Source organism: Furipterus horrens, unplaced genomic scaffold (assembly GCF_987537825.1).
Source record: "Furipterus horrens unplaced genomic scaffold, mFurHor1.1.pri manual_scaffold_1, whole genome shotgun sequence".
NCBI lineage: Eukaryota > Metazoa > Chordata > Mammalia > Chiroptera > Furipteridae > Furipterus > Furipterus horrens.
Genome location: NW_028327171.1, coordinates 164,577,968 through 164,605,414, shown reverse-complemented (window position 1 = coordinate 164,605,414; position 27,447 = coordinate 164,577,968). Strand labels below are relative to the sequence as shown.

Here is a 27,447-nt window from a genome sequence, read left to right as displayed (position 1 = left end):
CCCAGTGAGTGCCCTTCTGTGGCCACTCTCTCATCCTAGAGTGCACGGTGTGGGTGGGTAGGTGATTTAAAAATTTGGCCTTGCTGGTGTTGCTTCAAGTGTGAGGGGGGAATAAGTCACTTAATCTTCACCCCCCTCATGACTCTGCAGTGCTTTCTCATCACACTTCAGAATCAAGCCCCGGTGAGCTTCCTGCTCCCTTCTCTTCTCCCACTAATTCTTGCCACATTGAACTTCAGCGGATTTCATTTTGCTCCTGAAGCATACCAGGCAGCTTCCCACTTTTGCATTAGCTCTTCCCTCTGCCTGGAACATCTCTCCTCCAGGCTTCTCCACGAGTGGCTCCTTTGTGTCATTTAGGGTTCTATTGAATGCTCTTTGCTGGCCCTTGATGACTATAAAATAGCCTCCGCTTCTCGTAATTATTTGCTCTTTACCCTCACATTCTGGGTCCGCACAATTTACTATTTATTTATTTTTAAATTCAATTTATTGGGGTGAAATTGGTTAATAAAGTTAATATAGGTTTCAGGTGTACAGTTCTATAATACATCAACTGTATATTGTATTGTGCGTTCACCACCCTAAGTCAAGTCTCCTTCCATCACCTCTTATCCCCCCTTTACCTTTTGCTACCTGTTGAAATCACACAATTTATGAGTTCAGTTCTGTCTCCCTTTGTTGGACTATTGGCTCCATGTTTATAGTATTCTTGGTGCTTGGAATAGTGTTTGGTACATAACATTTTGGAGTGAAAGAATGGATTAAAGAATCTGACAAAGTCCGTAATAAGAGCACATAAGATCTAGAGAACATCCTGTGAGCTTGGGATGCACCCAGGATCTCTTTTGACAAGGAGCAGAGACACACAAAGATGGCATCACTAAAAAATAAAATATTATTTATCTAACCAAAACTTGGTCAACAATGGGTAACTGTAAAGGTCACATAGGGAATACACACCTTGGTTTCATTTAATGTAAAAAGATCTCTTTTAGGTCAGGAAAAAGACACGTAATATTTTGCTCAGGATTACTAAACTCAGGATTACTCAGTGGCTGTTTGTTCATAATCCAGTTATAGACAAGATTGATCTGTAACCTTGGACAAGCCATTCTTCCCTCTTATGTCTCTTACGACTTTTATGTTGAAAGCACAGGGTTAGGGAAGGGTAATATATTTTAGGAAAAAACCCAAAACCAACAGAGGTAATGTAATATACTTATGTTTCCAAATACTGGGAGCCTCTGGGAGGACAGTAACAGTGTGACTTATTGTACAACATGATTCGAAATATGTATATATTGTGAAATGATCACCACAGTAAGTTTAGTGAACATCCACCATCACACATAGTTACAAAAATTTCTTTTTGGTTTGTGGTGAAGCTTTTAAAATCTACTCTCTCAGCAACCTTCAAATATTTAATTACTGAATACAGTATTGTTGACTATAGTCATCGTGCTGTACATTACACCTCCAGAATTGACATGTCTTATTACTGGAAGTTACTACCTTTTGACCACCTTTAGCCATTTCACTCTCCCCCCACCCTTTGACTGGCTACCACCACTCTGTTCTCTGTAATTGTGTGGCTTTAAAAAAAAAAAATTATTATAAGTGAAATCAAATGGTGTTTATCTTTCTCTGACTTATTTCACTTAGCAAGATACTCTCAAGGTCTATCATGTTGTTGCAAATGGCAGGATTCCTTTTGTATGGCTGAATAATATTTCATTGTTTATTTGTATATATAAATATATGTCACGTTTTCTCTGCCCATTCATTCTGTACTCCTTTAATGTGGGGGGTTTTCTATTCAGCAATGTTTACTTCTCTTTCTATTGCAGGTATAAATTCATGTACCTCCGCCCCCTGCAGTCACCTCTGCCTGCTTTCCTCACACAGTCTGCAGCGTTATTCCTGTGCTTGTCCTTCTGGATGGAGTCTCTCTCATGATTCTGTGACTTGCCTGAGAGGTACAGTATGTCCTTTAAGTATGCCCTCAGACGGAGCTTGCCATAGTTTGTGCAAAGCTGTGCGAGTTCTGAGCCACTTGCTGATGGAGTGTGTGCTGTGTTCCCTTTGATTCAGCAGGTGTCTTTGGAGTGCATGCTATATGGGATGACTTAATCACATACATTAGTTGTTGTATAGTTTCTGTACACAGAGCTAATATTATGTATGCCGGTAATTCAACAGTCCTTAACTTCACATTTTCTCTTACCTGGTTACAGTTAGACTAGTTATGGTAATGGAAAGTTCCAAATTCTGCACTCAAATTAAAATTCTTGACATTAGTGTATAGCTTCATTTTTCAGGATCCTTATTTCATTTTTATTCTCATAATCTACAATGATGAATGTGGTAGCCTAGGTTTCAATACCTTTACTATTACTATCCAATACTTTAAAAACATAAATTTCCACTGTATGAAATATTTTAAGTGATTATTTGAACAATTGAATCTTTATCTCATCCTAGATATTTTACTGGGTTAATTGAAGAGTATGTGGAGGGAGTAAGAATGGAAGGAAAAGATGTACTGTAGTCTCTCTCTATATTGCGGTTCACTTATCGTGGCCTCATTGTATCGTGGGATTTAAAAATATATTATATTTAATTATTTATTGTGGATTTTTCGCTATATTGCAGGACTTTGCGGTACTGTATATGTGTGTTGTTATAGTTACGTAGGTTTAAGAGTGTAGAATAAATGTAAGGTTCCTACTTCGTGGTGGTGTCTAGAATGTAATACCCGTGATAAGTGAGAGAATACTGTAGTAGTCAGTCCCCAAAAGAGATTTCTTCTGGAGTGTGTACTTGATCTATAATAAACTCTTCAAAAATCATTCCCTTTTGCTTAAAAATCTAAAGTTATTCTAAACTCAAGTTTCTTTCATTTCTCAATGAAGAGAAGTGTACGTGTTTTGATACTCCTAAAAATGGCTATAGATAAGTTCAAATGAAATGTTTAATGTTTAAAAAGTTCTTAAGAGAAAACGGAGTCCCAACCTAGAGGAAAATTACGTTTTCAAATGGAAATTATATGCTGAATCTGGAAAATGTATGCTGTTTACAGATTATGCAGATGTAGACTTTCTCCATCAGCATGTAGTATTTTGCAATGTTACTTTCCGGATGAAAGATTTTAATTATTGGTAATGCTTACAAAGGGATTGGCATTTGCCATTTTTCTTCAGAGACGTATTATGCACCTAATCCTTGTTGACATTGTTTAATTTAGTGTGTCCTCACAGTCTTTCTGCAAAAGATTAACCTGGACTATGGACATTTTGGATACAAAGTGTTCTTTCACCACACAAAGATTATTAAATGGTGCATTGGGGATTGGTGTAATCAGAATTACTATCTGATGGTGATTGATAAATGTTAATTCTAAATGGTACCTTTTGTTGTTGCACAAGTAATTCCACTAGTGGTTTTACAATGGGCTGAGTTTACTGAGGTGGACCTTTTTTCACTATTTCCCAACTGGTTTCTCAGTACCAGTTGGGTAACTGATTGTCAATGTATGTTAACAGTTACACAGTGTTTTTCAACAAGAAGCTTAGAAGAGTTGTTAACATTTGTAGATAAAAACATTTTTACTTGATTTACATGTTCAATAACCTTTAAAATAGTGTTTACTAAGTGTCTGGTATATCTTTGGAAATGTGTAGGTGATAAGATTAATTGAAAAGGTAGATGCCGTCTAATTTTGGCCACATATAAAGATGTGTTAAAAAGCCTGGAAGATAGCACACACAAATGCCAATAGTGACTACAGTTCGGTGGGGGCATTATGGGATGTTCCTATTTTTTCCTAATTTTATGTTATCAAAATTTAAGTGAGCGCTTTCTTTGCATGCAATAGTTTTTTATTCTTTATCAAATAAGTTCCCACAATGCCAGAAACCAATGAAACTCAAATCAGAATATCTCCCCAGCACCCTCTAAAATGATCTCAAATCCAAAATAAGTTTCCAACTCAGTCTGAGGGACACAAGGCAATTGCTTCAGCAATCCTATGCAAAAGAAGAAATAAACCACTCCTTGCCCATGCTCTAGGAAAGGTTGCCATGCTGGTGAGTCTGTGCAAGGTCTGAGTTCAGTAGGACCTTGGTTTGAGAGTTTTAAATGTCACCTTTTAATTACAACACCAATTTCCTGTTCCGGATTGTCGTCTTTTCACTTCTCTGCTCTGCTAACACTAATCTTAATGAAATCATGACATGAACACTAAAAAAAATAAGAAATGGTCTTTCTTTTCCAAAGACTGAGACACACTGACCTTGACAGCTTAAATGTTACCTCCTCCTGAACCTTTCCTCCAACCTTACTCCTTCCTCGGAGAAAGGCTCCTTATACTTTGTCTTGCCTTCTGGATTCAAAGTTTGAAGCCTCCACTTGATTTGTTGATGTGCCCTTATTGTTTGTGGCACACAGTGGCACTCAGTGAATGTTGAGTAAATGACAAGCTAAAAATTTTTTGTTTCTCTTTCTCCAATCCTGTGTTTTTCGCCCATTGGGTCCTTTATAGGTATATAGTGTCATAAAATCTCTCCTTTTCCACAGAGTACTCCTCACACACCCTCCCGGGCCACTTATAGCAGGGGTCACTTCCTTTCTAGTGCTCCTCTGGCACCGTCCTCCACCCTGGCTCTCGCACTTTTTGTCAATGCAGCATTAAGTGATACCCCATCTTCCGGTCCATCGCCGCAGATGTTTGTTGGTGGTAACCGCTCTCAAATACACCAGCGATCAGATAAAAGGGCCTGAGACCCGTCCCAGGAAGGAGTAGCAGCCAAACAACAGGAGCTGAGTAGTGCTTGAGGGGAGAGAGCTCCTCAGAGCAATCAGGAGGGCCTATGATTGTTGATGAGCAATGCAGCGTTTGTAAGGTCCTAAACAGCACTTCAGTTGAGAATTCCTCCATTTAAGCAATAGGAAAATTACCTTTTTAAAAGGGAAGTATCAGGTTTTGAGTAAGTAAAACTTAAAATGTCCTCTGTGAAATTGGGAAATAGTTCTTGTTTTTACTGAACCAATAAATAATTATAAATAATTAAATATCTCAGTATAATTTCCAAGTACATCGAAACTCATTATATAGCTTTTATTTACTTTTTATTATTGCCATTACTCAATAAACGGATTGAGTGGTAATTAATATTCATATGTAGCACCCTGCATGTACTTTTTGCAGGGTAGAGATTAAAAACATAGGTTTTTGGAGTCCAAGAGCCCTGACTGTGTGACCGTGGTTAAATTGCTTTATTTCTTTATGCCTCATTTGAAAGTTGTGTGTGTGTGGTGGTAACTTGTTAACCAACAGGGTTACGAGGCTTCAGGGATTAGTTAAGTAAATAACATTTGCCTGGTGTATACTGTGTGGCACATATTCACAGTAAATGGGGGCGATTATTATGGCTATTGCAGGTGCTCAGAAGAGGGGCAACGTGGAGCCTCTGAGAGGGGATGGGCCTGTGAGTTAATCTTTTATTGCACTGTTTCCTGCAGAAGTCACATAGCCCTTGCAAGCCTCATTGGACTCACTGGAAAACAACTTTGAAGGCTTGTGAAAGACTAAATGTTATATATTATAGAACTTTGTGGATCAGAAAGCATTAATAGTTGAAAAATCTACTTTGATTTTGTACTAGTTTAATAAGTGCTGAGTTATTCATCAATAATAAAAAATGCTAGGAATACGGAAAAGCTAATGAGATGTGAAAATAAGCAAAAAGTGTCCAATAATCCTGCTAAAGATGTAAAATTTATCATATGACCAAGACCAAAATAACGAAAGGCTGGTAGCCCATGAAAATTATAAAATGATCAATCATTTTAAATTTTGTCTAAATATGTGAGATTTATTCTTAATAACACAAAAGTCACATTCCAAAGTTTTTCTTTTCTTAGAGAGGGATGATAAAGAAAGCCAACTCTTGGATTTCATTAATTTATGTATTTTTTGGTAATGGGACTATTGCTATGATAAAGATTATCTTTGAAAAAGGATCTCATTATGTTAAGGAGGTTAAGTGAATTGATAGTTTAAGAGATTATGAGGATATTTAAATTGCAATGTACAGATACTTTTGAGAACTTTAGAAGACACTATTTACATATTCACCTACACACCTATCCATTTATTTATTTATGTGGTCATTCATTTAGTTAGCAAATATTTATTAGGCAACTATTTATATGCCAGACTCTGGGGACATAATTAATAGTGAGTAAATCAGACAGAGTCACTGCCGTTTGGAAATTAGAACCTAGGGCAGAAGACAGACATTAGTTAACAACAATTGGTGGGATTATAAATTGGATTTATTTAATAATTAAAATCTCTAATAAATACTAGGCAACACTTTGTAGGGTTGCTTTATATTTTGAACATACTTAAAAATAATAAACTGCCATTCACCAACTATATTTTATGATTTCTTTCACTTTTTTTTTCTTCAAAATTCAACTTTTTCTAAGTTACTTATTATCAGTGAGGTTTTTGTCTTGCTAGAAATAAAAGCACTTCTTGACCATAATAGGGTAAGTAAGGAATTAATGAAGGATACCATAAATATGCCTTGGGACAATCCAGAAGCCCTGTGCAAGCAGTTAGAGGTCTGCTGACTCAGCAGTGCACTGAAACCCAGTGGAAGGCCCTGGATTGTCTGCAGAAATATCTACTGTGCATTATATTTATTGCTGCAATGCTGCAGTGACATTCTATCCTATAAGATGTAACAATCCACTGCCTTTCATTACTCTAAATGTCTGGGAATAGTGGGATATAATGTTGACTGATATTCTGCTGTTTTCACAGATGACCAACCTTTCTTGATAACTGTAAGACGCAGCGTCATTTTTGGAATCTCCCTTAATCCTGAGGTGAAGAGCAATGATGCTATGGTTCCCATATCCGGGATACAGAATGGCTATGATGTTGAATTTGATGACTCAGAGGAATTCATCTATTGGGTTGAGAATCCAGTAAGTTTTGAGTAACATTCAAAGTGTGTAACATGCAGAGAGCCTGCACTGATGTCTTCTTATAGGCGAACGTTTGCTGGGTGAATAAAAGGGGACTTATCCAGAAATAAATTAACTTACCACTATTTTTTTTTTAAATTCAGTGAGGGATGTAAATGGGAGATTGCCCTAGAGCAAAGATCAGAGCACTGTTTAGATTTAGAATAATAAGCACACTTAAGCTATTGCGTACTTTTTATTCATTCAGCAAGTACTTTTTAAGTGCTGACTGTTTGCCCTTCACTGAACTAGCTGGTGCCAACTGCAGAATACATGCCTGGAAGCAGCAGTCACAAAGATTGTTCTTAAGGAGTTTTAAGACTGTAGAAGATATTATTAGACTAACATAAAAATGATCATAACTGAAGACAAAAAGCGATAGATCCCTAAGGGAACTCCAGGAAAGCATTTGATGTGACTGCTGGGCTTTCATTCAGAACCACCGCGAACCTTGAGGACGAAAAGAACACTTCTCCAATTGCTTTCCCATTGGGTCCCTTCCTCACCCTTTAGGAAAAAACCTGTGCGGATATGGAAGGGGCAAAGGGAATACAAATGAGGAAGAGAGGAAAGATCTTTGTGTTAGTTGATGCCATGATGCAAAATATACTCCTGGTCTCCTGTGACTTGGGTTGTTTTTATGACTCCAGCCTTTGCTAATTAGGAAATAAATCTCCGTAGCCAATATCAGAGATAGTCAGTGTATGATACTGTATTAGCATTATACAGTGAGGCCACCCAATGGTTCTGAACCTTCGCCTTTTCTCCAAGTCCCAGGACTATTAAAGAAACATAGTAGCTGGCAGTAGCCACAGTAAAGGAAGTGTTTTCTTGGAGTAGCTTTGGCCCTGAAACAGCACCCTTCTCCTTGTCTTTCTTTCCAGGGTGAAATTCACAGAGTGAAGACAGATGGCACCAACAGGACAGTGTTAGTTCCTCTGTCCAGTTTGGGTTCTTCTATGAGCCTGGCCTTAGACTGGATATCGAGAAACCTTTATTACACCAATCCTGGGACTCAGTCAATTGAGGTAATGATTCCATAATACTACATACACAGTGTTGTATTTTATTTTATTTTTTCTTTTATTGATTCCAGAGAGAGGGGGAGGGACGGAGAAAAAGAGGAAGAGAAACATTGATGTGAGAGAGAAATATTGATTGGCTGGGGACTGAACCTGCAACCCAGGCATGTGCCACGATTGGGGAACTCAACCTTCAAGCTCTCGGTCTGCAGGATGATGCCGAATCAACTGAGCCATGTTGGCCAGGGCAACAAACATGGTTTCTGATTTCATGTAAAATCTATTCTCAGGAAATTTTGTCATGGATTTTGAAATTATTTTTAAGTAGAAGCGAAAGTGAAGAGATATTAGTATTAGCTATCAAGTCCCTGAAGCTAAGGAGGAAAACCAACTTAAAAATAAATTATTGAAACTTTTTACTGCCCTATTTGGTTTCCTCTTAAATAGCAATACTAACTTGTTCCTATAGAAGAGTTTAAGATATTTTTTAAAAATATATAAAAGTAGAAATAAAAATTATGTAAGGAATTCAACATAAAGGGGAGATTATAGTAGTCAGGGAATTTTCACTATCTTTTCTCATCAAATCTTCAATGCTATTTTAGTCCTAAACCTAACTTATAGGTTACCTCTTTTAAGATGGAAATCTTTCTATGGCGCCAATACACTTTTTCAAACAGTGAAACAGAAAGTAGAAACTTGATTCTAATTCCTTTGATACTCCCCTCTTTGCGATAACTGTTCTTTTTCACTCTAATTCCCAGAAGAAATTCTAGATGGGGTGCAGGTATGAAATCACATGAAGTAAATCAGAAGTAACTTGAATAGTATTGGTTTTCTGCACTCTGGGACAAGGTTAAAACATGTACAAGATTATTAATCCATAATAATTTTGAAAGTGAAAATTCCTAAAGCAATGGGAGGGTCTTGTGAGAGGGGCAATTAACAGGGCTGTGTAGAGCGACAATCCACTACTCTTGGTTAGCCCCAGCTAGTAAGTTAGTTGCTCTTTGGGACATACAGGAAGATAAATGCTAGAGATGAGGAAGACATACAGCAGCCAAGTGGCTAATTTACAGCAGATTCAATAGAGCTCACGTTGGGCAGTGCTTTCCAGTTTACAAAGGCCTTCCACAAACCTCATCTCGTTTAATTGTTACAACATTGCCAAGGGCAGGCAAGTGTAGTAACCATTCACTCATCCCCTGGATTATATCAAGCTGTAGAATCATCAACTGTTAACATAAGGAAAAACTTGGAGGCTCATCTGGTTCAAGCCCTTTGTCTTTTATTATTATTTTTAAAGATTTTATTTATTTATTTTTAGAGAGAGGGGAAAGGAGGGAGAAAAAGAGGGAGAGGAACATCAATGTGTGATTGCGTCTCACACACTCTAACTGTGGACCTGGTCCGAAAGCATGTGCCCTGACTGGGAATTGAACCAGTGACCCTTTGGTTTATAGGCCAGTGCTCAGTCCACTGATCCACACCAACCACGGCTCTGTCTTTTAAATAAGAACCTGAAGTCCATAGAAGTTAAGAATTGGGCATAAATAGTCAGCTTCACTGCCCAGTTCTCAGGCAGTGTTCTCACTTTGCCTTGTTATAAGTCATAGCTCCAGCAATCTGACCTAATTTAACCCCTCCTTTGTCAGTGAGGGAAGATATTTGTTTATCCTGTTAGCTAAAACTATCACCCTCCCATCAAAACATGGGCAAAATTTACAGCCTAAGACCCTTAATACGGAACTCACACCTCTCTAGACTCCCCTCAGTACAAAGCTGCCTGAATTCCAAATGACAATTAATAGGCTCCTATACCATCTTGTTGTCTCTTGCTTTGTAAATGGGAGTCTTCCCTTTTAGAATGATAGTTTTCCAAAAGCAGGGAATGCATCTCCTTCATCAGTGTTAGGTAGAATGGAAAGGTAACAGTTGAAAAATCACTGAGTGTGTGCTTGTGCATGTGTATGTATTGGTAAGGCTGCTTTACCCACATAAACCTAAGGTTTGTAATTGTGCCCCAATGCAGTGAGGTACAGAGGAAAGATAATTTGCTTTGGAGTCCAGAGATCTGGCTTTGAGTCTGGCTTGTTTGCTCATCCGTTCATTTAACAAACACGAGTAAATGCGTTCTATGAATCAGTCCCGTGGTTAGTCCTGGGCGTTCAAAGAAAAATAAAACATTCTTTTTCTGCTTTTAAGTAGCTCACACATCTGAGAGCTAGTCATAAACAAATACATTTGCTCTGGTGTAATAAGTATGGTATGAGCAGTGTATATAATGAGCTATGTGGTTGGGGACAGAGGTAAAAGTGTGGGAGAAAGAATGGCAGGCTTTTCATAAGTGGTTATTGGTGAGCTGAGTATGCAGGATGACCAATAGTTATTTCTGCCAAATGAAGAAGTAGGGAACAAGCAGGCAAGGTAGAGAAAAACACTTTATTCAAGACCTCGAGATAAAAAGATACATGTTGTTCCGGGGAGAGCACTGCATTTCCCCTACTCACAGGCTGTTTGATCTTGGAAGAATTACTGAACTTCTCTGAGCCTCTCTTTCCTTACCTGTAAAATGGGGTAATAGCTCAATAAATAAAAGTGCTTCATGATATTAAGGTGGCCTGTGAATGCAGGGCCCTATTTCCTTGAAATCATTAATATATTTAGAATATCCATGAAGGAACTCTGAGAATAATGATTCAAATGTAAACTGCTCTTTTAGCATTTTTATTGGTTTTCTCCTTTGGTGATATCAATTCTGGCTTTTCGGGGAGAGTATCAGGCTGCTTAAGAAAGCAGAAATAGATCTTACTTACAGTTTGCCTGCACAATATCTGTTCCAGCATAAGAGTAATTCACATTTAATTCCAACTTCAGGATAAAACAGAAATGTTTAAGAGATTGTGTTCCACTAGGGGTAGCTGTGTGCCCATTCACTGATGGCAATTTTGTAGCTGAAAAGTGAAGCTGAGCTGGATATGTTCCGCAAAACAAGGAAGGAACTTTCCTTTGAACTAAAGAGATCCTGAGGCCGAGGAAAAGGAGAGAAGTCATAGCAGAAAGAGGCAAACTGAAAAGAGAAAAATTGTCTTAGTCTAAGTAGGAGAGAAAGAAAGGTACCAGAGAAGAGAACATTTTAGGAAATAGTCAGGGAGGGAAGTGTGTGTGTGTGTGTGTGTGTGTGTGTGTGACAGAGAGAGAGAGAGAGAGAGAGAGAGAGAAACATAAACACAGACATAAATAACTATTTGCCTTGAAAAACAATTTTATAGAAAAACCTTTGCGCAAATCAACATTTTCTCCCTGCTGACCCTCTCAGGTGCGTATTAAACTAGTCGTGCTCCTCAAAAAAACTGCTTCTAATCCAGTAATCTATATTTCTCTGTGAATTTGCAGGGTTCTGTTAACATTGTGATTATAACATAATAACAATAACAATTAAAAAGAGAGAGTATTGGAAAAGACATTCAATCTTTCTAGGCCTCTTCATCATCTGTAACATAGGCCTAATGTATCTATCTCACAGGATTATCCAATAATGCTTAGTAAAATGCGTGGTACTTACAAAGTGTCCAATAAATGGACCAATAAAAAATAGGAAACATTTATTAAATACAGTTGTACTAGTTACATGTGTCATCTCATTTTCTTGTGAGCTCTGTGCAAAAGGAGCCATTGTCATCCGCATTTTAATGATGAAGAAACGGAGTTCAGAGGGGTTAATTTACTTGCCTCAGGTCATACAGTCAGACCTGGCAGGGCAGGGATTTGAATTCATGTATTTTGACTCAGACTGTTAACTTGGGAGAGAATTCACTTTAACTCTGAGTGACTTCACAGTGATCAGCTGTGTGGGCAGCAGTGGTCCTCTGGGTGCAACGGCCCAGTTACTGAGATGCGGGAGAGCCATGGGGTTCCCATTGATCTTCCAGAGTTTTATCTTCTTCTGAAGGCATTTTTGTAATTTTTTCCTAGCAGTGACTTTCTGTGTTCCCTCATATGAATCTTTCTTTTATTCATATACATTTCCTCTCCTGAAATTTTAGGTGAAATGAAAATAGGCATTTGAGAGATGATTTTTTTTTCTTACTCTCTATTGAGCTGATGTCTTTATATCCCAGAAATGCAATTAGGAGTTATCGGAACCTCATGCAAAACCTCCCATTCATCCCTTTGGAATTTGTTGTGTGTTTTACATTCTCCTTCACGTCAGCTTTCTTTGTTTTTCCCTAATAAGTGATTTTATGCTCTAGGTTTTGACACTCCGGGGAGATGTCAGATACAGAAAAACACTGATTACCAATGATGGGACAGCTCTTGGAGTTGGTTTTCCAGTTGGTATAACTGTTGATCCTGTTAATGGGTGAGTGTTTATAAATGGCTCATGCATTCCATTACAGCACCATTCCTGTAAATGTTATGATCTGATAAAATGGAAGTCTTCAAACATAGGATGTTTTCTGATTTCACATGCCAACCTTTGAAAAATATAGAGCTCAGTGAGAAAGAGAAATAGCTCTGTGGTATATTTAATATGAAGGATATGATGTGTATTTTGTTCTGTGTTCTTCAAATTAATAGCATTGGAATGAAAATTAATTCCAAAAAAGCAAGAAATTTAAGAATTTAAAAGAATTGTAGGCATGAGCAATACATTCTGACTTTGAGTGAATGTGGAAAACTTTATGGGGGTAGATAACATTTGAAATAGACCTTGAAGGATGAAAGGGCTTCTAGTAGGTGGAGAATGGGTTGCAACTGGGGAATGGTACTTGAGGCCAACTGAGCACTGGAGTGCTGAAGCTTGCTGGTGTGGATCAGTTGACCAGACAGGAGATACAGCAGATAAGGACACAACATGGAGAGCTTTAATGTCATGCTGAGGATTTGTACTTGATTCTTCAGAGACATAAGAAGCCATCAGGGGATTTGGAAGAAGGGAGTGATGGAACCAAATCTGTGTTTTGGAAAGATTGATTGGGGTTAGAGTGGAAGAAGCCAAGGGCAGGGAGAACAAGAGAAAATGAAATTAATGATTTAGAATAGAGTCCTCTGATCTGTTTGATCATGTTTGATCAGTTATTTCACTTTATACCATATTATAAACTAGAATAATAAATTATAAAGTATAAACATTGACTTTTTAAGAGAATGGTTATCTCACACCAAGTGCATTTTGACTTTGTTTGATGGTCAGCAGATTATCAGGCCTAGGAGGAAACTGAATTAATCTCAATTCTTAAAGGGCATGAAAAGCAAAAGTTTTATTCCATGACTGCAGGCTTGTCCTAATTTTCAGTTATCTTTTCTACAAAAGGACCGTCTTAGATTTAAAATTCCACTTTAGAAACTCAAGATCAAGCATTATTCATTTTTCATTCATCAAACATTTATTTATTATGCTATTATTGGGTGGTCTATTAGTTAGGTTTTGTTAACTATTAAAACAAGATCCAAAATGTGTAATGGCTCAAAGAAAATAGAAGTTTATTTGTCTTTCATTTGGGCAGTGGAATCTGGGCAGAAGGTGGGAGAAGCTCTATTCTATACAGGCTGATGGGGTCTTCAGTAGGAGACTTTCAAGGTCATCCTGGGTGTTGACATCTTTTGATAAGTAAAAGAAAGAGCATTTGGGAATACGCTGGTAGTCTTTATGGACCAGGCCTAGCAGTAGTCCACACTACGCCTGCTCTCATTTCTTCAGCTGGAATTCAGTCACATGGCCAAGCTAACTATACGGAAGCCGGGACATGTAATCCAGCTTTTTACCAAGAAAGAAGAGGAAGATGTTGATTTTGGAGAGTAAAAGCATTCTCTGCCAGGGTCTGGGGTATGTGGGTTGATACAAAGATTATCAAAGACATACTCTATAATTTTTGTAACCCCAAGAACTTATAGCTTAGTATATTTGATAAGTCCCATGGATAAATACCAATGATCCCAGTGTGTATATGATTAAATGCCATAAAAGGAGCTAAAAAAATTGAGAGTTCTACAGAGAAAAATTTTAAGCTTAATGGAGGTGATGCTATTTGGACTGGATCTTAAAAGATACGTAGAATTTCATTACGCAGAGCTGGCTTTGAAGATCTCTTCCATTCTGTCAAGGAAGGAAAGTCAAGAGCAAGGGCACAGAAGGGAGGAAATGTTCAGGTAACTTAGAGCAGCCCAGTTGAATTGGGGAGCAATGATTTTTCAGAGGAATTGGGAGAAGAAACAGGCTAGAGACTCATGGATATAATGTTTTGGATGCTCAGTAAAGAGAAAGTCTTGAGAAAGTTATGGTCAATATTATTGAATCAGTTGCTGCAAAAAACTATTTCTATGGATGATAACTAATAAAGGGCTGAGTCATTGGTGATAGCAGAGAGAGGATGCTCATTGGAGATATAAAAGAGTTAAAGAGTGAAAGGAAGGTGAAGAAATGTGACTACTCTTTAAGAGTTTGGTATTGAAAAATTAGAAAAAGGTAAATGTGTGTAGATAAAAATGTAACAGGAAAATTTTTTTAGAGTACAGAAACATGAGCATATTTTTAAGAGCAGATGAAAGATCAGTGAAGAAATAACTGATTGAGAGTGAAAATGATGGGCCAGGAATTAGTAGGAATGACTTTGAAAGAACCAATAAGGTGAACATAATACTATCAGCTAAGGATGATTGTTCTCAGCCTAAGGTTGGGTAGCTTCAATTTTTAGTCAACTCAGAATTTACAAGAGTTTTGTGACTTTGTTCAGCAAACTTTTGGTAGCTTGGAATAGGGGAGGAGGAAGAAATGATGGAAATACAGGGTTAGTGATTAGCAAGGTAGCCACAATAGGAGATCAAGAGAATAAATAAGAATATTGTTAAAATGTTACATAGGCATAGAAGGACTGGAGGTTAGGGAGCTCTTGCAAGTGTTAAGGGCAAAGAAGCTTCAATAGGAGAAATAAAATAGGAGCAGAGATGAGATGGGAAGTTTGTCAAGGCAGAGAATTTCAGAGTTTGAGAAGTAAAGAGAAGACTTAATGATGAGGTTCATTGGGAGGAGCATATTGGATTGGTGGAAATGGTATGCAAATAAAGATAATTGGAATCAAGGAGTTTGAAGACGTGTGAGGAAAGAGTGTAAGAAAATTGTTTATTGTGGCAATAGCAGGAGAGGAGATGGAAAGAAATTAAAACTTGGATTAAAGTCTAAAAGTATGTCCTTAGTGGAAATGGAAAGCAACCCTTCACATTTTGATGAAAACTTTCATCTATTATGGATTTGGCAATTCTCTGTGGTTACTGAGTCTAGTTCATTGTGAAATGGAAGGGTAGGAAAAAGTTGTCCATCCTGATATAAGCATGCCAATGGAACTCTGTTGTCAGAAAAATGTTACTAATTTTTTCCTCCTATTTTGTGGCATTTTTCACCAAAGAAATCATATTAGATAAGAAAGTAGCTGGTCTCATGGTAGATGATGATTTGGATAATTAAGTAAGAAGCCTGGGAGGCAAGCAGGGAAGTACTTAACTTTTGCATTAGCTTTGTCCTTCCCAGTGTACTGGGCAGAATGTGATTCTTTGAAAGGAATTGACTATTGACGTAGGCTCGTCCTTAGTCTTAAGCTTTCCCCCTCTTGACCAAGCTAAAGGATCAGCCACCAATGGTAGATGATACCCCACTGATTTAGATATCATTTAAAATGACCTCTAACCCCAATAATAACTAGGACATACACAGACATTGACACTGGTTAAGTACTCAACATTATATTTTAAAAAAATATTGATGAATCAGACTTTCTCTATTGAATTGTGTGTACCTCGAGGCCAAAAATTACATTTTCATTTTAATATTTAAATAAGAGATGCCATTTACTCTAATCCACCTCCTGTTTCATTAAATGTTAGTGTTTTTCATGTTTGTAGGAAACTGTACTGGTCAGACCAAGGAACTGACAGTGGGGTTCCTGCCAAGATTGCAAGTGCCAACATGGATGGCACATCTCCAAAGACCCTCTTCACTGGAGACCTTGAACACCTGGAGTTTCTCACCCTTGATATGCAGGATCAGAAACTCTACTGGGCTGTCACCAGCAGGGGCGTGGTATGAGCACCCTTTTAGTTTGTTGGTCTTCATTGCTGAGCCTACATGGCTGATCCTGATTGTTCTGAGTTGTCTGGGATATGTGCAATGAAGAGAAAGCTCTTGTCACGTGCTATGATTTCTGCATATAACTTAGCATGACCCACACACTGCTCACCATCTCCCTCTCTTCCTATATCTACTTTTGTTCTGCCCTCCTGAATCTGTGAGCTGGTTAGTGGTGTGGCTCCCCATCTTTTTTCCTGGGCTAGAACCCTCATATTCCTCCTTCAGTCTAATAAACATGTCCTTTCTTCTTCTTCTTTTTAAATAAATCTTCCATTTAGCTTTTCTTTCTTTTTTTAAAAAATAATTTATTTATTTATTTGTTTGTTGTTTTGTTTATTTATTTATTTTTAGAGAAAGGAGAAAGAAAGGGAGAGAAACATCACTGTGTGGTTGCCTCTCACTCGTGCCCCCAACTGGGGACCTGATGTGCAACCTAGTCATGTGTCCTGACTGGGAATCGAACCAGCGACACTCGGCTCTGAGGCTGATACTCCATCCACTGAACCACAGCAGCCAGGGCTCTAAATATGTACTTTCTTAATCATCACAAAATCCTTGTCTTCTGCCTCTTTCCTCAGGTTCTGCCTTTTTCTGCCACCTCCACCCTTCTGAGCCACTTTTCTCTAGCCTTGACTAGACCATACCCTCATTATGGGACCTCCTTTTGTGTTGGAGACATGTTCTCTTCATAAAAACTACAACCAATAGGTTTGATCACTACTCAGCCTAGAACCCTGGCCTAGAGTAGTAGCTCCACACATTTCAGCTGAGCTTGGTCCACTATAATCTGCGCTAGCTTACCCCCTCAGTAGCAGCCCTCCAATCTTATCTTCTAGAGCTCCTGTCAGTTTCTGAGGCACAACCTGCCCTTGCAGCTGCTGGGTTCCCTTGTCCATTGTGGCAGTGGGCCAGCCCTCACTTGTGTCTTTTGCAGTACTCAGCTCAGGTCCTGGCACTGAGTAGGCACTTGAGAAAAGTTTTTGGAATGAAATCAGACCAGCTGTGTCTACATTTTATTTTTCTTCCAGAAGCAGACTGCTTGTCATTTCCCAATAGAAACTTCATTTTTGTGTGTTCCTTTCAAGTTTATCAAGTCATTCTGACTAAGGCTTGTTACCTGTTCTGGTATACCAGCACTACCCTTTGCCCACCAGTCCTGCTGTCTTCTGTGATGGTACAGAGCATGTTTCCTATCCCCGCTGCAGAAATGGTTCATGATGTTAAATGCAGGGTCAGTCAGATCCTGTGTAATGGCACACAGTTGGACATATTTAAGGAGACGTTAATTGTGTATCTTTGACCAGAACATCACATGCAGAGATGAAAAAGTGTTAGTCCCCATTTCTTCACCATGCCACCTGAGAAAGTTGATCGACTTACTTGAACACCGGCTTCATTATCAATGAAATGTGCACAATGACATTTGCCTGACCTACTGCTCAGTGTAGTTGTGACTATCAAAAAAGAAAATAGATATTAAAAATCTCTGTACAGGATAGAGTGCTGTATAAATGTCAGGTATATTAGTTTTAAATGTTTCTCTCATTGCACTATGAATCAGTCAATAACAAAATTCTGATCTTTCAGATTGAAAGAGGAAATGTGGATGGTACAAATAGAATGGTCCTGGTAAACTATCTTTCCCACCCCTGGGGAATTGCTGTTTACGGTTCCTTCCTCTATTATACTGATGAGCATTATGAGGTCATTGAAAGAGTTGACAAGGCCACTGGAGCCAACAAAGTAGTCTTGCGAGATAATACTCCAAATCTAAGGGGACTTCGAGTTTACCGTAGACACAGTAAGTATTTGTCAATGAAACATACACATTCATGGATGTACAATGTATATTCACATTTACACACTTAGATTTAAACACATGCCCACACAAAGACCCATGTGCATACACATGCATGCAAATTGGAATTACTGAAAATATTTAAAAAATGATAACCATGTCTTGAGCATGGCTAAGTGTCAGAGGCTAATCTGGCATCTGAAAGGCCAGATTGACTTCAGAATGAGCTTATTCCCATTCTTCTCCCATCACTTTGAACTCCTCACTTTGGTTTGCTCCATAGCTCTCTCTGACATAGTATCTATTGGTTTATTACCTGGGTTTGTAATTAGAATGTAACCTCTGTAAGGACAGTCATTTTATTGGTCTTGTTTCTTGTTTTCTACCTAGGAACTACAGTAGTTCTGGCTCCTTGCTCAGTAAATATTAACAGGATGACTGCTGGGAAAATGTAAAAGGATAGAATTTTTAATCTTAAAAGGAAAACTATTAGATATTGCCTATTTCCACATATTCTTTTTCAGAAATAATTTAACTTTTGCCCCCTTTAAACTAACATTATGATCTAAATACTATTTTTATAGTTTTGACATATTTTATAGCTTTTACTCTAATCAGAGATTATCAAAAAGTTTGTTTGCTATCCTATACCCTAGGTTGTCACTGGTATTTATTTTTATTGCATGTGAATAAAAACTAGCTCTAGTCTTAGTCTTTCTAGTATTGTTTTTAGGTTGTTAACTTAGATACTGTATTTTATTATTAGTTTTATAATGAATTATTTGGTGACCCAACTTTAAAAGTTTGAGATGGAGAGGCAGGTAGGTAGGGTCAGAAGTTATGAACTGCTTTTGATTTCCTCTAGCCTCTGCCGAATCCTCCAACGGCTGTAGCAACAACATGAACGCCTGTCAGCAGTTGTGCCTGCCTGTGCCAGGAGGACTGTTCTCGTGTGCCTGTGCCACTGGATTTAAACTCAATCCCGATAATCGGACCTGCTCTCCATATAGCTCTTTCATTGTTGTTTCGATGCTGTCTGCAATCAGAGGTTTTAGCTTGGAATTGTCGGATCACTCAGAAGCCATGGTGCCAGTGGCAGGCCAAGGTATGCCAACTCCCCTCTAAGTAAGATTCGACTCCATCTGGTGCCAAGTTGAAATCCTTGGTGCCGTAAAGCATTTCTCCACGTTTGAATTCAGCGTATAATGAAGCTTGTCTTTCTCTTTAAATGTTCTGACTCAAGTGGTTCTCAAACTTTAGTGTGCCTTAGAATTGGAGGGCTTTTAAAACCTGGATCTGGGCGCTATCTGCGGATTTTCTGATTCAGTAGTCTGGGGTAGGGGTAGGGAGTTGACATTGCTAACAAGTCCCCGGGCGCGCCGATGTTGCTGGTCTGTGGACCACAGTGAGAAGGACAGGCCTAGGGCAACATAGCATGAGGTTGTAAGAAATATTAGAGTTGGCGATCATAAGAACTGTACCCTACTTCCGAGATGAATGGAAATTTAGGGTAGAGAGTGTACTACTATTTAGGATAGTAATGAAATAGTTTCCAATCTGATTTATTAATATATATTTGATGAGTTGTAATAAATGAGTTGACATTATTAGTCCCTCCTCAATAACTTTATTTTTGCAGCACTTTAGACTTACATACCATGGATGTAGAAAATGACCACTTGCTTCCTAGATGAGCCACGATGTTTCTAGGTGTAGATAGACTATCACAAGAGGAACTAAGTAGCACCAGAAGGATATGCCACAGGCTAATGATAGAAATAAAAGGTAGAAAGGGAAGAAAAAAGGATGAAGGGAGTGAAGGGTTGGGAGAAATGGTCAGAAAAGACAGAAAAGCACGGGTGAAAGGTGTCAGTGCTCTGGCACCACGCATGCTGCCACTTGGTGACCTGTTCGCATGCACTCGTGACACAGTGTTGTTTTTTCCTAAGGCACGAATCTGAATTGTCATTCTGTAAAGATATTATAACATCCATAATTTTTTCCTCCCAACTTTTCTGTTTGAAAAATTTCAAATGCAGGGAAGTTGAGAGGTACAGTTTAACATCCTCATACTCTTACCTAGATTCAACCATTGTGAATATTTCACCACATTTGAGGTCTCAATTTGTGTCTGGTTGTTTGTGTGTGTGTGAGTGTGTGTGCGTACACACAGACTGGGGCAAAAGTAGATTTACAGTTTGTATGGAAAATAATACAATAGTTAATAAATAAAGCAAGACTGAAGTTTGTTTCACATACTCACAACTGTAAGCCTACTTTTGCCCCACCCTGTACATATCTATATATTTTTAATGACCTTTTTGAAAATACTTGCAGAAGTCATGATATTTCATTCCTATAAACACGCAGCTCCTAAGGGCATTATCATCTAACTTTCATGCTTACATTTCTCTAGTTTGCCTCTGAAAATTTTTTATAGCTCTCGTTGTGTTCTAGTCAAGATCTAATCAAGAGTCATGCATTGTATTTGGAATTTCTCTTCAGTTTCTTTCTTTTTTTCTTTGCCTTTCAACTTTATTTATTTATTGTTAGAGAGAGGGGAAGGGAGGGAGAAAGAGAGGGAGAGAAACATCCATGTGCAAGAGAAACAATTGGTTGCCTCTCGCAGGCTCCCAACTGGGGACCCGGCCTGCAACCCAGGCGTGTGCCCTAACTGGGAATCGAACCGGTGACCGTTTGGTTCACACGTCGGCATTCAACCCACTGAGCCACATCGACTAGGGTCAGTTTTTTTTTCATTAGTAGTAGTTGCCCTGTTTTTTTGTTTGTTGTTATTGTTGTTATGGCATTGATATTTTTAAAAAGTAAGTTGATTTTTTTTGAAGAGACAGATCAATTTTCTTGCAGAACTTCACTTTGAAGATTTGTCTGATTATTTTCTCCTGGCATCATTTTACATGTTATTCAATTTATACTTTGCATTTCCCATGAAACGAAAGTTAGGTTTCATTGTTTGATTAGATAGAAATTGAACACATTTGGCAAGAATACCTCAGAGGTGATGCTGTGCACTTGATACAGAATCTTATTAAGAAGAACACGATGTCAGCTTGTTCCCCTCTTAGTGATACTTAAACTTGATCACTCGGTTAAGGTGGTCACCAGGAAATCCCTGCCTCTTAAAGGTATGTTTTTCCCTTTATAATTTATAAGGAAATTCTGAGGTCACACTTTGGCACCCTACGAATATCTCGTTTCCCAAGTGCCTTTTACCCATTGGTTTTTGCAGCCACTGATGATCTTTGTCTGAAATTATTATTTAATTAGGATTGAAAATGGTAGTTTTCTTATTCTATAAGAATAGAATTTATTTATTATTTATTAGATAATATTAGATATTTATTAGATAATATTTATTAGATAATATTCTTTTAGGAGAGCTGTCCTTTTTACGCAATTAAACTAAAAAAATTATTATCACTGTGGACTCAAAATTTTATTTTTTTTACTTAATGTGTTACAAATCACTTAACAAAATTACTCTGCTGGTGCTCCAGTTGATCCACTTTGGCCAGGGAGAACCTCTTGAAGTGGCTGCCTGGGTTCCTTTGACATGATCCCATTAGTGTTTGAGTTCTTCCTTGCTTCTCAGCATGGTGAGATGTTCTAGGTTCATTTCATACCTTCCCACCCCAAAACTATAATCAGCCATTTTCCCCAGGAGCCAGTGCTTCTTATTGTGGGAAATGTGAAAAACCAAGAACTGGGTGGTAGGTGTGCTCTTTGCAACTGGGAAACAAATAATTTTATTTTGTAATGGGGCATAGTCAGAGCAGGGGTTTGGAAATGAGGGTTTGAGAGGAAAGGCAGACATTTAAAAATCTAGTTCCAGCTAGAGCTTTATTTTAATGATCTTTTCTTAAACATTCTAGGACGAAATGCACTGCATGTGGATGTTGATGTACCTTCTGGCTTTATATATTGGTGTGATTTTAGCATCTCTGAGAAATCTTATAATGCAATCCGTAGAATCAAACCAGATGGGTCTGGTTTTACAAACATCATTACACATGGCATAGGAGAAAATGGAGTGCGGGGGATCGCAGTGGACTGGGTAGCAGGTAGGTAAGCTGTATAATGATGTTACTGTGTTTTTTTGTGTGTGTGCTTGTATCTCTATCATCTTATTTTATGCTAGAACATTTAGTCTAAGATTATATATACTACAGATCTGTATTTCTGATATTAAAATATAATGAAAACCATGAAATGGCAAGTGTTTATTTTAAAGTTGAACAATTCTAGTTGCCAAATAATTGCTTCTTCTTGTTAATTTATAAAACACTTTCGATTAAATACTCCCTCTACCGTAGTTTTATTAAAATACCTTACTGCACATCACATTAACTTAGATGTATTGGTTCATGTACTTTATTTTGAAATACCACTCATTTTTATTGAAACAATGAGAATCAAATGTATTTCTAATTTTTAGAATATAATACCATTCTATAAAATAGGTGTCCCTGAGTGTTATCCAGCTTGGTGAGTAGACATCACATAGAAATAGTAAAATGTATTATAGAAATCCAGGCACTATAATAAGAGTTTATTGCAAATAGTAAATATGGTAGTATGGTTAGATAAGGCTTTAATTGGGTTCCTAAATCTCTTTCCTGATTATGAATTTACTGTGTTATTACTGAGGGTACAGTTAAAGCAGGGGTCACTAGTCTGTGTCCTGTGGGCCAAATGAAGCACACTGAGTCACTGGAGCACAGCTATACCAGTTTATGTATCGTCTATGGCTGCTTTGATGTTACAGTGTCAGAGTTGAATACTTGTGAAAGAAACCTCATGCTCTGCAAAGCCCACAATATTTACTATTAACAAGCCTTTTTAGAAAAAGTTTGCCAAGTCTGGATTAAAGGATTGGAATATACTTCTAGTCCAATTAGAGATAGGTATGAAAAGAGTAGATTAGTACCATTGCATACCGTCATGATTTCTCTAGAGTAGGTTTGAGTCAGATACAGGAACAATGTAGATGTGCCTTGGTAGATGATTTAACAACAGACTTTCAACTATGTGGGATCCGTTTGGGACCATTCTTCATCCTAATGTCTTCACATCATGGTTTCCCTCTGCCCCCCCCGCCCCCCCCCCCGCCTCCCCCCTCGGCACTTACATTGTTCTATCATGCTCAAAGGCAAACACATTTTGTTTTGGTAGCTTGAGAAGGTTCATGGAATGAATACATCTATTCTAGTTAGGAAGACTAGAGCAAGACCTCATGTCAACACTAAGCACAGAGTGTTGATGGCATTGATCAACAACCTGAGGTCCTGATGGCTCTCCCTCTTTGTTCCTTTTAATCGTGTTGGAGTAGAAGCTATACCATGATGATATATATTTAGAGTCTTTGAAGATTCAGGTGTTTAACATTCAGGTAGAAAAAGAACAACATTCTTGGAAACAACCTTTGAGTAAAAAGCAGGTTCTGACATTTGCTGTGAATTCTAATGTGCTTTAGAAGCTGAAGATAGGCACATTCTCTTTAAATTTGAAGAAACTCTTTAGATCTTGAGTAAGTATTTATTTTTCTAAGTCTAAATTGAGACATTTATTATCTTGGAAAAGAAAATTATGGTGGAGGTGCCTCACACACCCTAGGCTCAGTTGGAAGTTGCTCTGTCCAGCAGAGGCTTCGTGACCATGGCGGAACAAACTTTTACCCAGGACATTTCATTATGTCTAGGGGAAGGAAGGTGATGACTGCTCTCTCTAGTGGAGAACAGCCATTAGACCTTCTTCCCTCATGCCTTTTATTGAGGAGGATACACATGAGAGATACAAGGTCAATATTCATGTATCATCAGTAGTTTGGAGGTGTTAGGATTACAGTTGACAGTAACAGATTACATGTACCAGTACAGAGGGTACAGTGACCCGTCTGCATCAGGGTCTATTGAGCATCTTGACACCACACTGGCAGTAGGTGCAAGGTTTCATACATTCCTTGCTAGAGATTGTTTATGTTATATTATAGATAAAGAAAGCAGAGCAAGTTCTAAAGCATAATAAGCATTCCTTAAATCTAATTCCCACAGAAACCCCCTGAGTGACTTTTGATTATGTTTCACACACAGCCTTATGTTGAGACTTAAAGACAAGCACAGCCAGAGTGCTGGCGGCAGTCATGCTCAGGGCGGGGCTACAATTCCCTAAACCACGAGGAGTGGTTCCCTACAGAAAATATATACTAAACCAAACCTCAACCTTATGTATTTTGTTCTGAATACCCTCTTTTCTTCTCGGTTTTCCATTTATCAGCATGCTCTTTTATTTTTTCCTGCAGAAAATCTTTATTTCATCAATGCTTTTGAGTCTGAAACACTGATAGAAGTTCTGCGGATCAATACTACCTACCGCCGTGTTCTCCTTAGAGTCATAGTGGATATGCCCAGGGCTATTGTTGTAGACCCCAAGAACAGATACCTCTTTTGGGCTGACTACGGGCAAAATCCAAAGATCGAACGTGCTTTTCTTGACTGCACCAATCGGACTGTGCTTGTATCAGAGGGCATCGTCACACCCCGGGGCTTAGCAGTGGACCATAGAAATGGCTATGTTTATTGGGTTGATGATACTTTAGATGTAATTTCAAGGATTGATATTGAGGGCAAGGAATTGAAAGTGATTCGTTTTGGCAGTCGTTATCCAACTCCGTATGCCATCACTATCTTTGGAAATTCTATCATATGGGTAGACAGAAATTTAAAAAAAGTCTTCCAAGCTAGCAAGGAACCAGGGAACACAGAACCACCAGCAGTGATAAGAGACAATATCAACTGGCTAAGAGATGTGACTGTCTTTGACCAGAGTGTCCAGCCCCGGTCCCCAGCTGAGGTCAACAACAACCCTTGCTTGGAAAATAACGGTGGTTGTGCCCATCTCTGCTTTGCTCTGCCTGGATTGCCCACCCCAAACTGTAGCTGTGTTTTTGGGGCCTTGGACCGTGATGGCAAGAGATGTGCTATTACAAAAGAAAATTTCCTCATCTTTGCCTTGGAGAATTCCTTGGGAAGCTTACACTTGGATCCTGAAGACCATAGCCTACCTTTCCAAGCAATAAGTGTCGGTGGACATGTCATGGCCCTGGACTATGACAGCATGAATAACCGAATTTACTTCACACAAAATTTAGAAGCTAGACATGGCCAAATTTCCTATGTCAGCCTGGATGCAGGGGTCAGTTCTCCCACCGTCATTGTTTCAGGTAAGTGCATGCCAGGCATAGCTTACTTTGGACACAGTGGGATCAACAACACACGTGGATGGCCAGGTGATTCTAAAATGCATATGACACTCTAATGTATATGTGTTTGTTGGCATATGTCCAGATATAGGGACTACTGATGGCATTGCTTTTGACTGGATCAATAGAAGAATTTATTACAGTGACTATACCAACCAGACGATTAACTCCATGGCTGAGGATGGGTCTAAGCGTGCTGTGGTAGCCCATGTTGCAAAGCCAAGAGCAATTGTGTTAGATCCTTGTGGAGGGTATGCCATCATTTTCTTTGTTGTGTTTCTGTCTGCTTATTCCAGAAGGGAGAGGGGCATGAAATTATTTTATGTTTATAGTGGGCCAACACTTTATGGACTTGTAACACTGTAGCTACTGGTTCAAAGGTGAAAGAGCATGAGTGACTTTACTTGGGAAGGAGATCATGTTGATGTCGGAAGGTTGGCAGCATGCTAGGGAGTCAGTGTTCTGACTCAGTAAATCCCCTTTGGGCATGTTGTGTGGGTGGGGATTATTCTTTTTAAAGTAAAGATTATGAAGTTCCTTGTGATGAATTAATTATGACTCCTTTTGAATGACTAGGTACATCTACTGGAGTTCCTGGGGTACTAGTGCAAAAATCGAGAGGGCCACAGTGGGAGGAAACTTCCAGGAACCCATTGTGAACAGCAGCCTGGTCTGGCCCTGTGGGCTCGCTGTGGACCATGAGGAAGACCTTCTCTACTGGGCGGATGCTAGTTTGTATGTGTCTTTGGTCATTTGTGTAGGTGCAGATAAGAAGAGTTCTTTCTACTTACAAAGAAGAGAGATTTGCATAATGGAATGAAAATATAAAATGCCAGATAGACATCGCAAAATTGTAAAATCACAGTTTTAGTAACTATATCCTAGCTTGGTGGATGTACCTGTGAAAGTTGATGTATGTTATGAGATTGGATAATTATGAACTAAAAGGCATTTAAAGATGCATTACTAGATTAATTAAATTTCAACTATAATTACAAATGTAATTAATCTATAATCTACAGGACCCCTATAACTACCATAAAATATGAATGACTTTTAAATGCACACTGATAATAAGTTTTCTCTGGGCTTCAGTGTTTCATGTCTTATAAAAACGTTTTCCTTTAGTCTTGACTTTGGTTGTCTTCTCAAATAGATTCTTCTTGAGCCAGCTTCTTCTTAGACAATTTCATAATGTTTTCCTTAGGTACTTCTGTCAACTCTAATTTTGTATGTAATTTCTCCAAGTACCCCTGAAATCACTCACATTCCAAGCATCCTAATGGAGTAGTTGAAAGGGGAGATGCTTTTGTTTGTTATGGCTGGTATCTGTATGTCAGGAATCTTAGTTTTTCTTGATTATTTTACGTTTTCGAGCCTGTGACACTGAACACCTAACAACCTGATCTTTTCATCATTTTCTCATTTAAAACATAGCAGTGTTGTTTTGTGTCCAAATTTGGATTATTCTTGGTAAATACTTCAAGGTACTTGGTGAATAACAAATTGAAAAATTTATTAAGGGAGTTGGAAGGGAAATGTGATTAACATTTTATTGTATTGCTTTATAATATTCTCCTGTTACTAATGTAGGCCTGGTCCTTTTTATAGGATTACTTGTAGGTTATATTAATATTTGGAAATCAATGATTTATATAGACCATTGTTTGCTAAGCAAATTAAGACCTCCCATTATCAGAACAAACATGCCTTGTTGCATATGCTCCGCTTGAAAAGAAAGTTGAGGACTTGTGTACAGCAGTGGTTAGGCCCAAGCGTTGTGCTGCCAACTGAGGAACTTACTCTTTCCGAATTCTAGCATTTTTTTTTTAAACTTTGTTTTAGGCGCAAAATTGAACGCAGCACTCTAACGGGCATGGAGCGAGAGGTCATTGTCAGCACAATCTTTCGTCCTTTTGGCTTGACTGTCAATGGCCAGTATATTTACTGGACTGAGTGGTTCACCAAAAAAATTTACCGAGCCAACAAATACGATGGATCAGGTCAGACTGCAATGACCACGAGTTTTCCATTCCGGCTCATGGGTATTCGCGTGGTTGTGAAGGACCACCCACAGCACTGTAGCAACCCCTGCGACCAGTTTAATGGGGGCTGCAGCCACATTTGCGCACCAGGTAAGGCATTGACCGTGAAGAAAGAATCAAGGAGAGTAATCATAATC

The 27,447-nt window shown here is 38.5% G+C and overlaps 1 protein-coding gene across 1 annotated transcript in view; it reads left to right on the top strand.

Annotated features, from left to right (window-relative positions):
* Positions 1 to 27,447, top strand: part of LRP2 (LDL receptor related protein 2) — a 195,331-nt gene that overhangs the window by 96,248 nt on the left and 71,636 nt on the right. The window contains exons 31-42 of the mRNA XM_090287742.1: positions 1,851 to 1,979; positions 6,836 to 7,002; positions 7,926 to 8,069; positions 12,317 to 12,426; positions 15,963 to 16,140; positions 17,776 to 17,989; positions 18,852 to 19,091; positions 21,880 to 22,068; positions 24,306 to 25,226; positions 25,351 to 25,516; positions 25,842 to 26,000; positions 27,111 to 27,400. Coding sequence (XP_090143868.1) covers positions 1,851 to 1,979; positions 6,836 to 7,002; positions 7,926 to 8,069; positions 12,317 to 12,426; positions 15,963 to 16,140; positions 17,776 to 17,989; positions 18,852 to 19,091; positions 21,880 to 22,068; positions 24,306 to 25,226; positions 25,351 to 25,516; positions 25,842 to 26,000; positions 27,111 to 27,400 — 2,907 coding nt within the window. The remainder of the gene's footprint in view (positions 1 to 1,850; positions 1,980 to 6,835; positions 7,003 to 7,925; positions 8,070 to 12,316; positions 12,427 to 15,962; positions 16,141 to 17,775; positions 17,990 to 18,851; positions 19,092 to 21,879; positions 22,069 to 24,305; positions 25,227 to 25,350; positions 25,517 to 25,841; positions 26,001 to 27,110; positions 27,401 to 27,447) is intronic.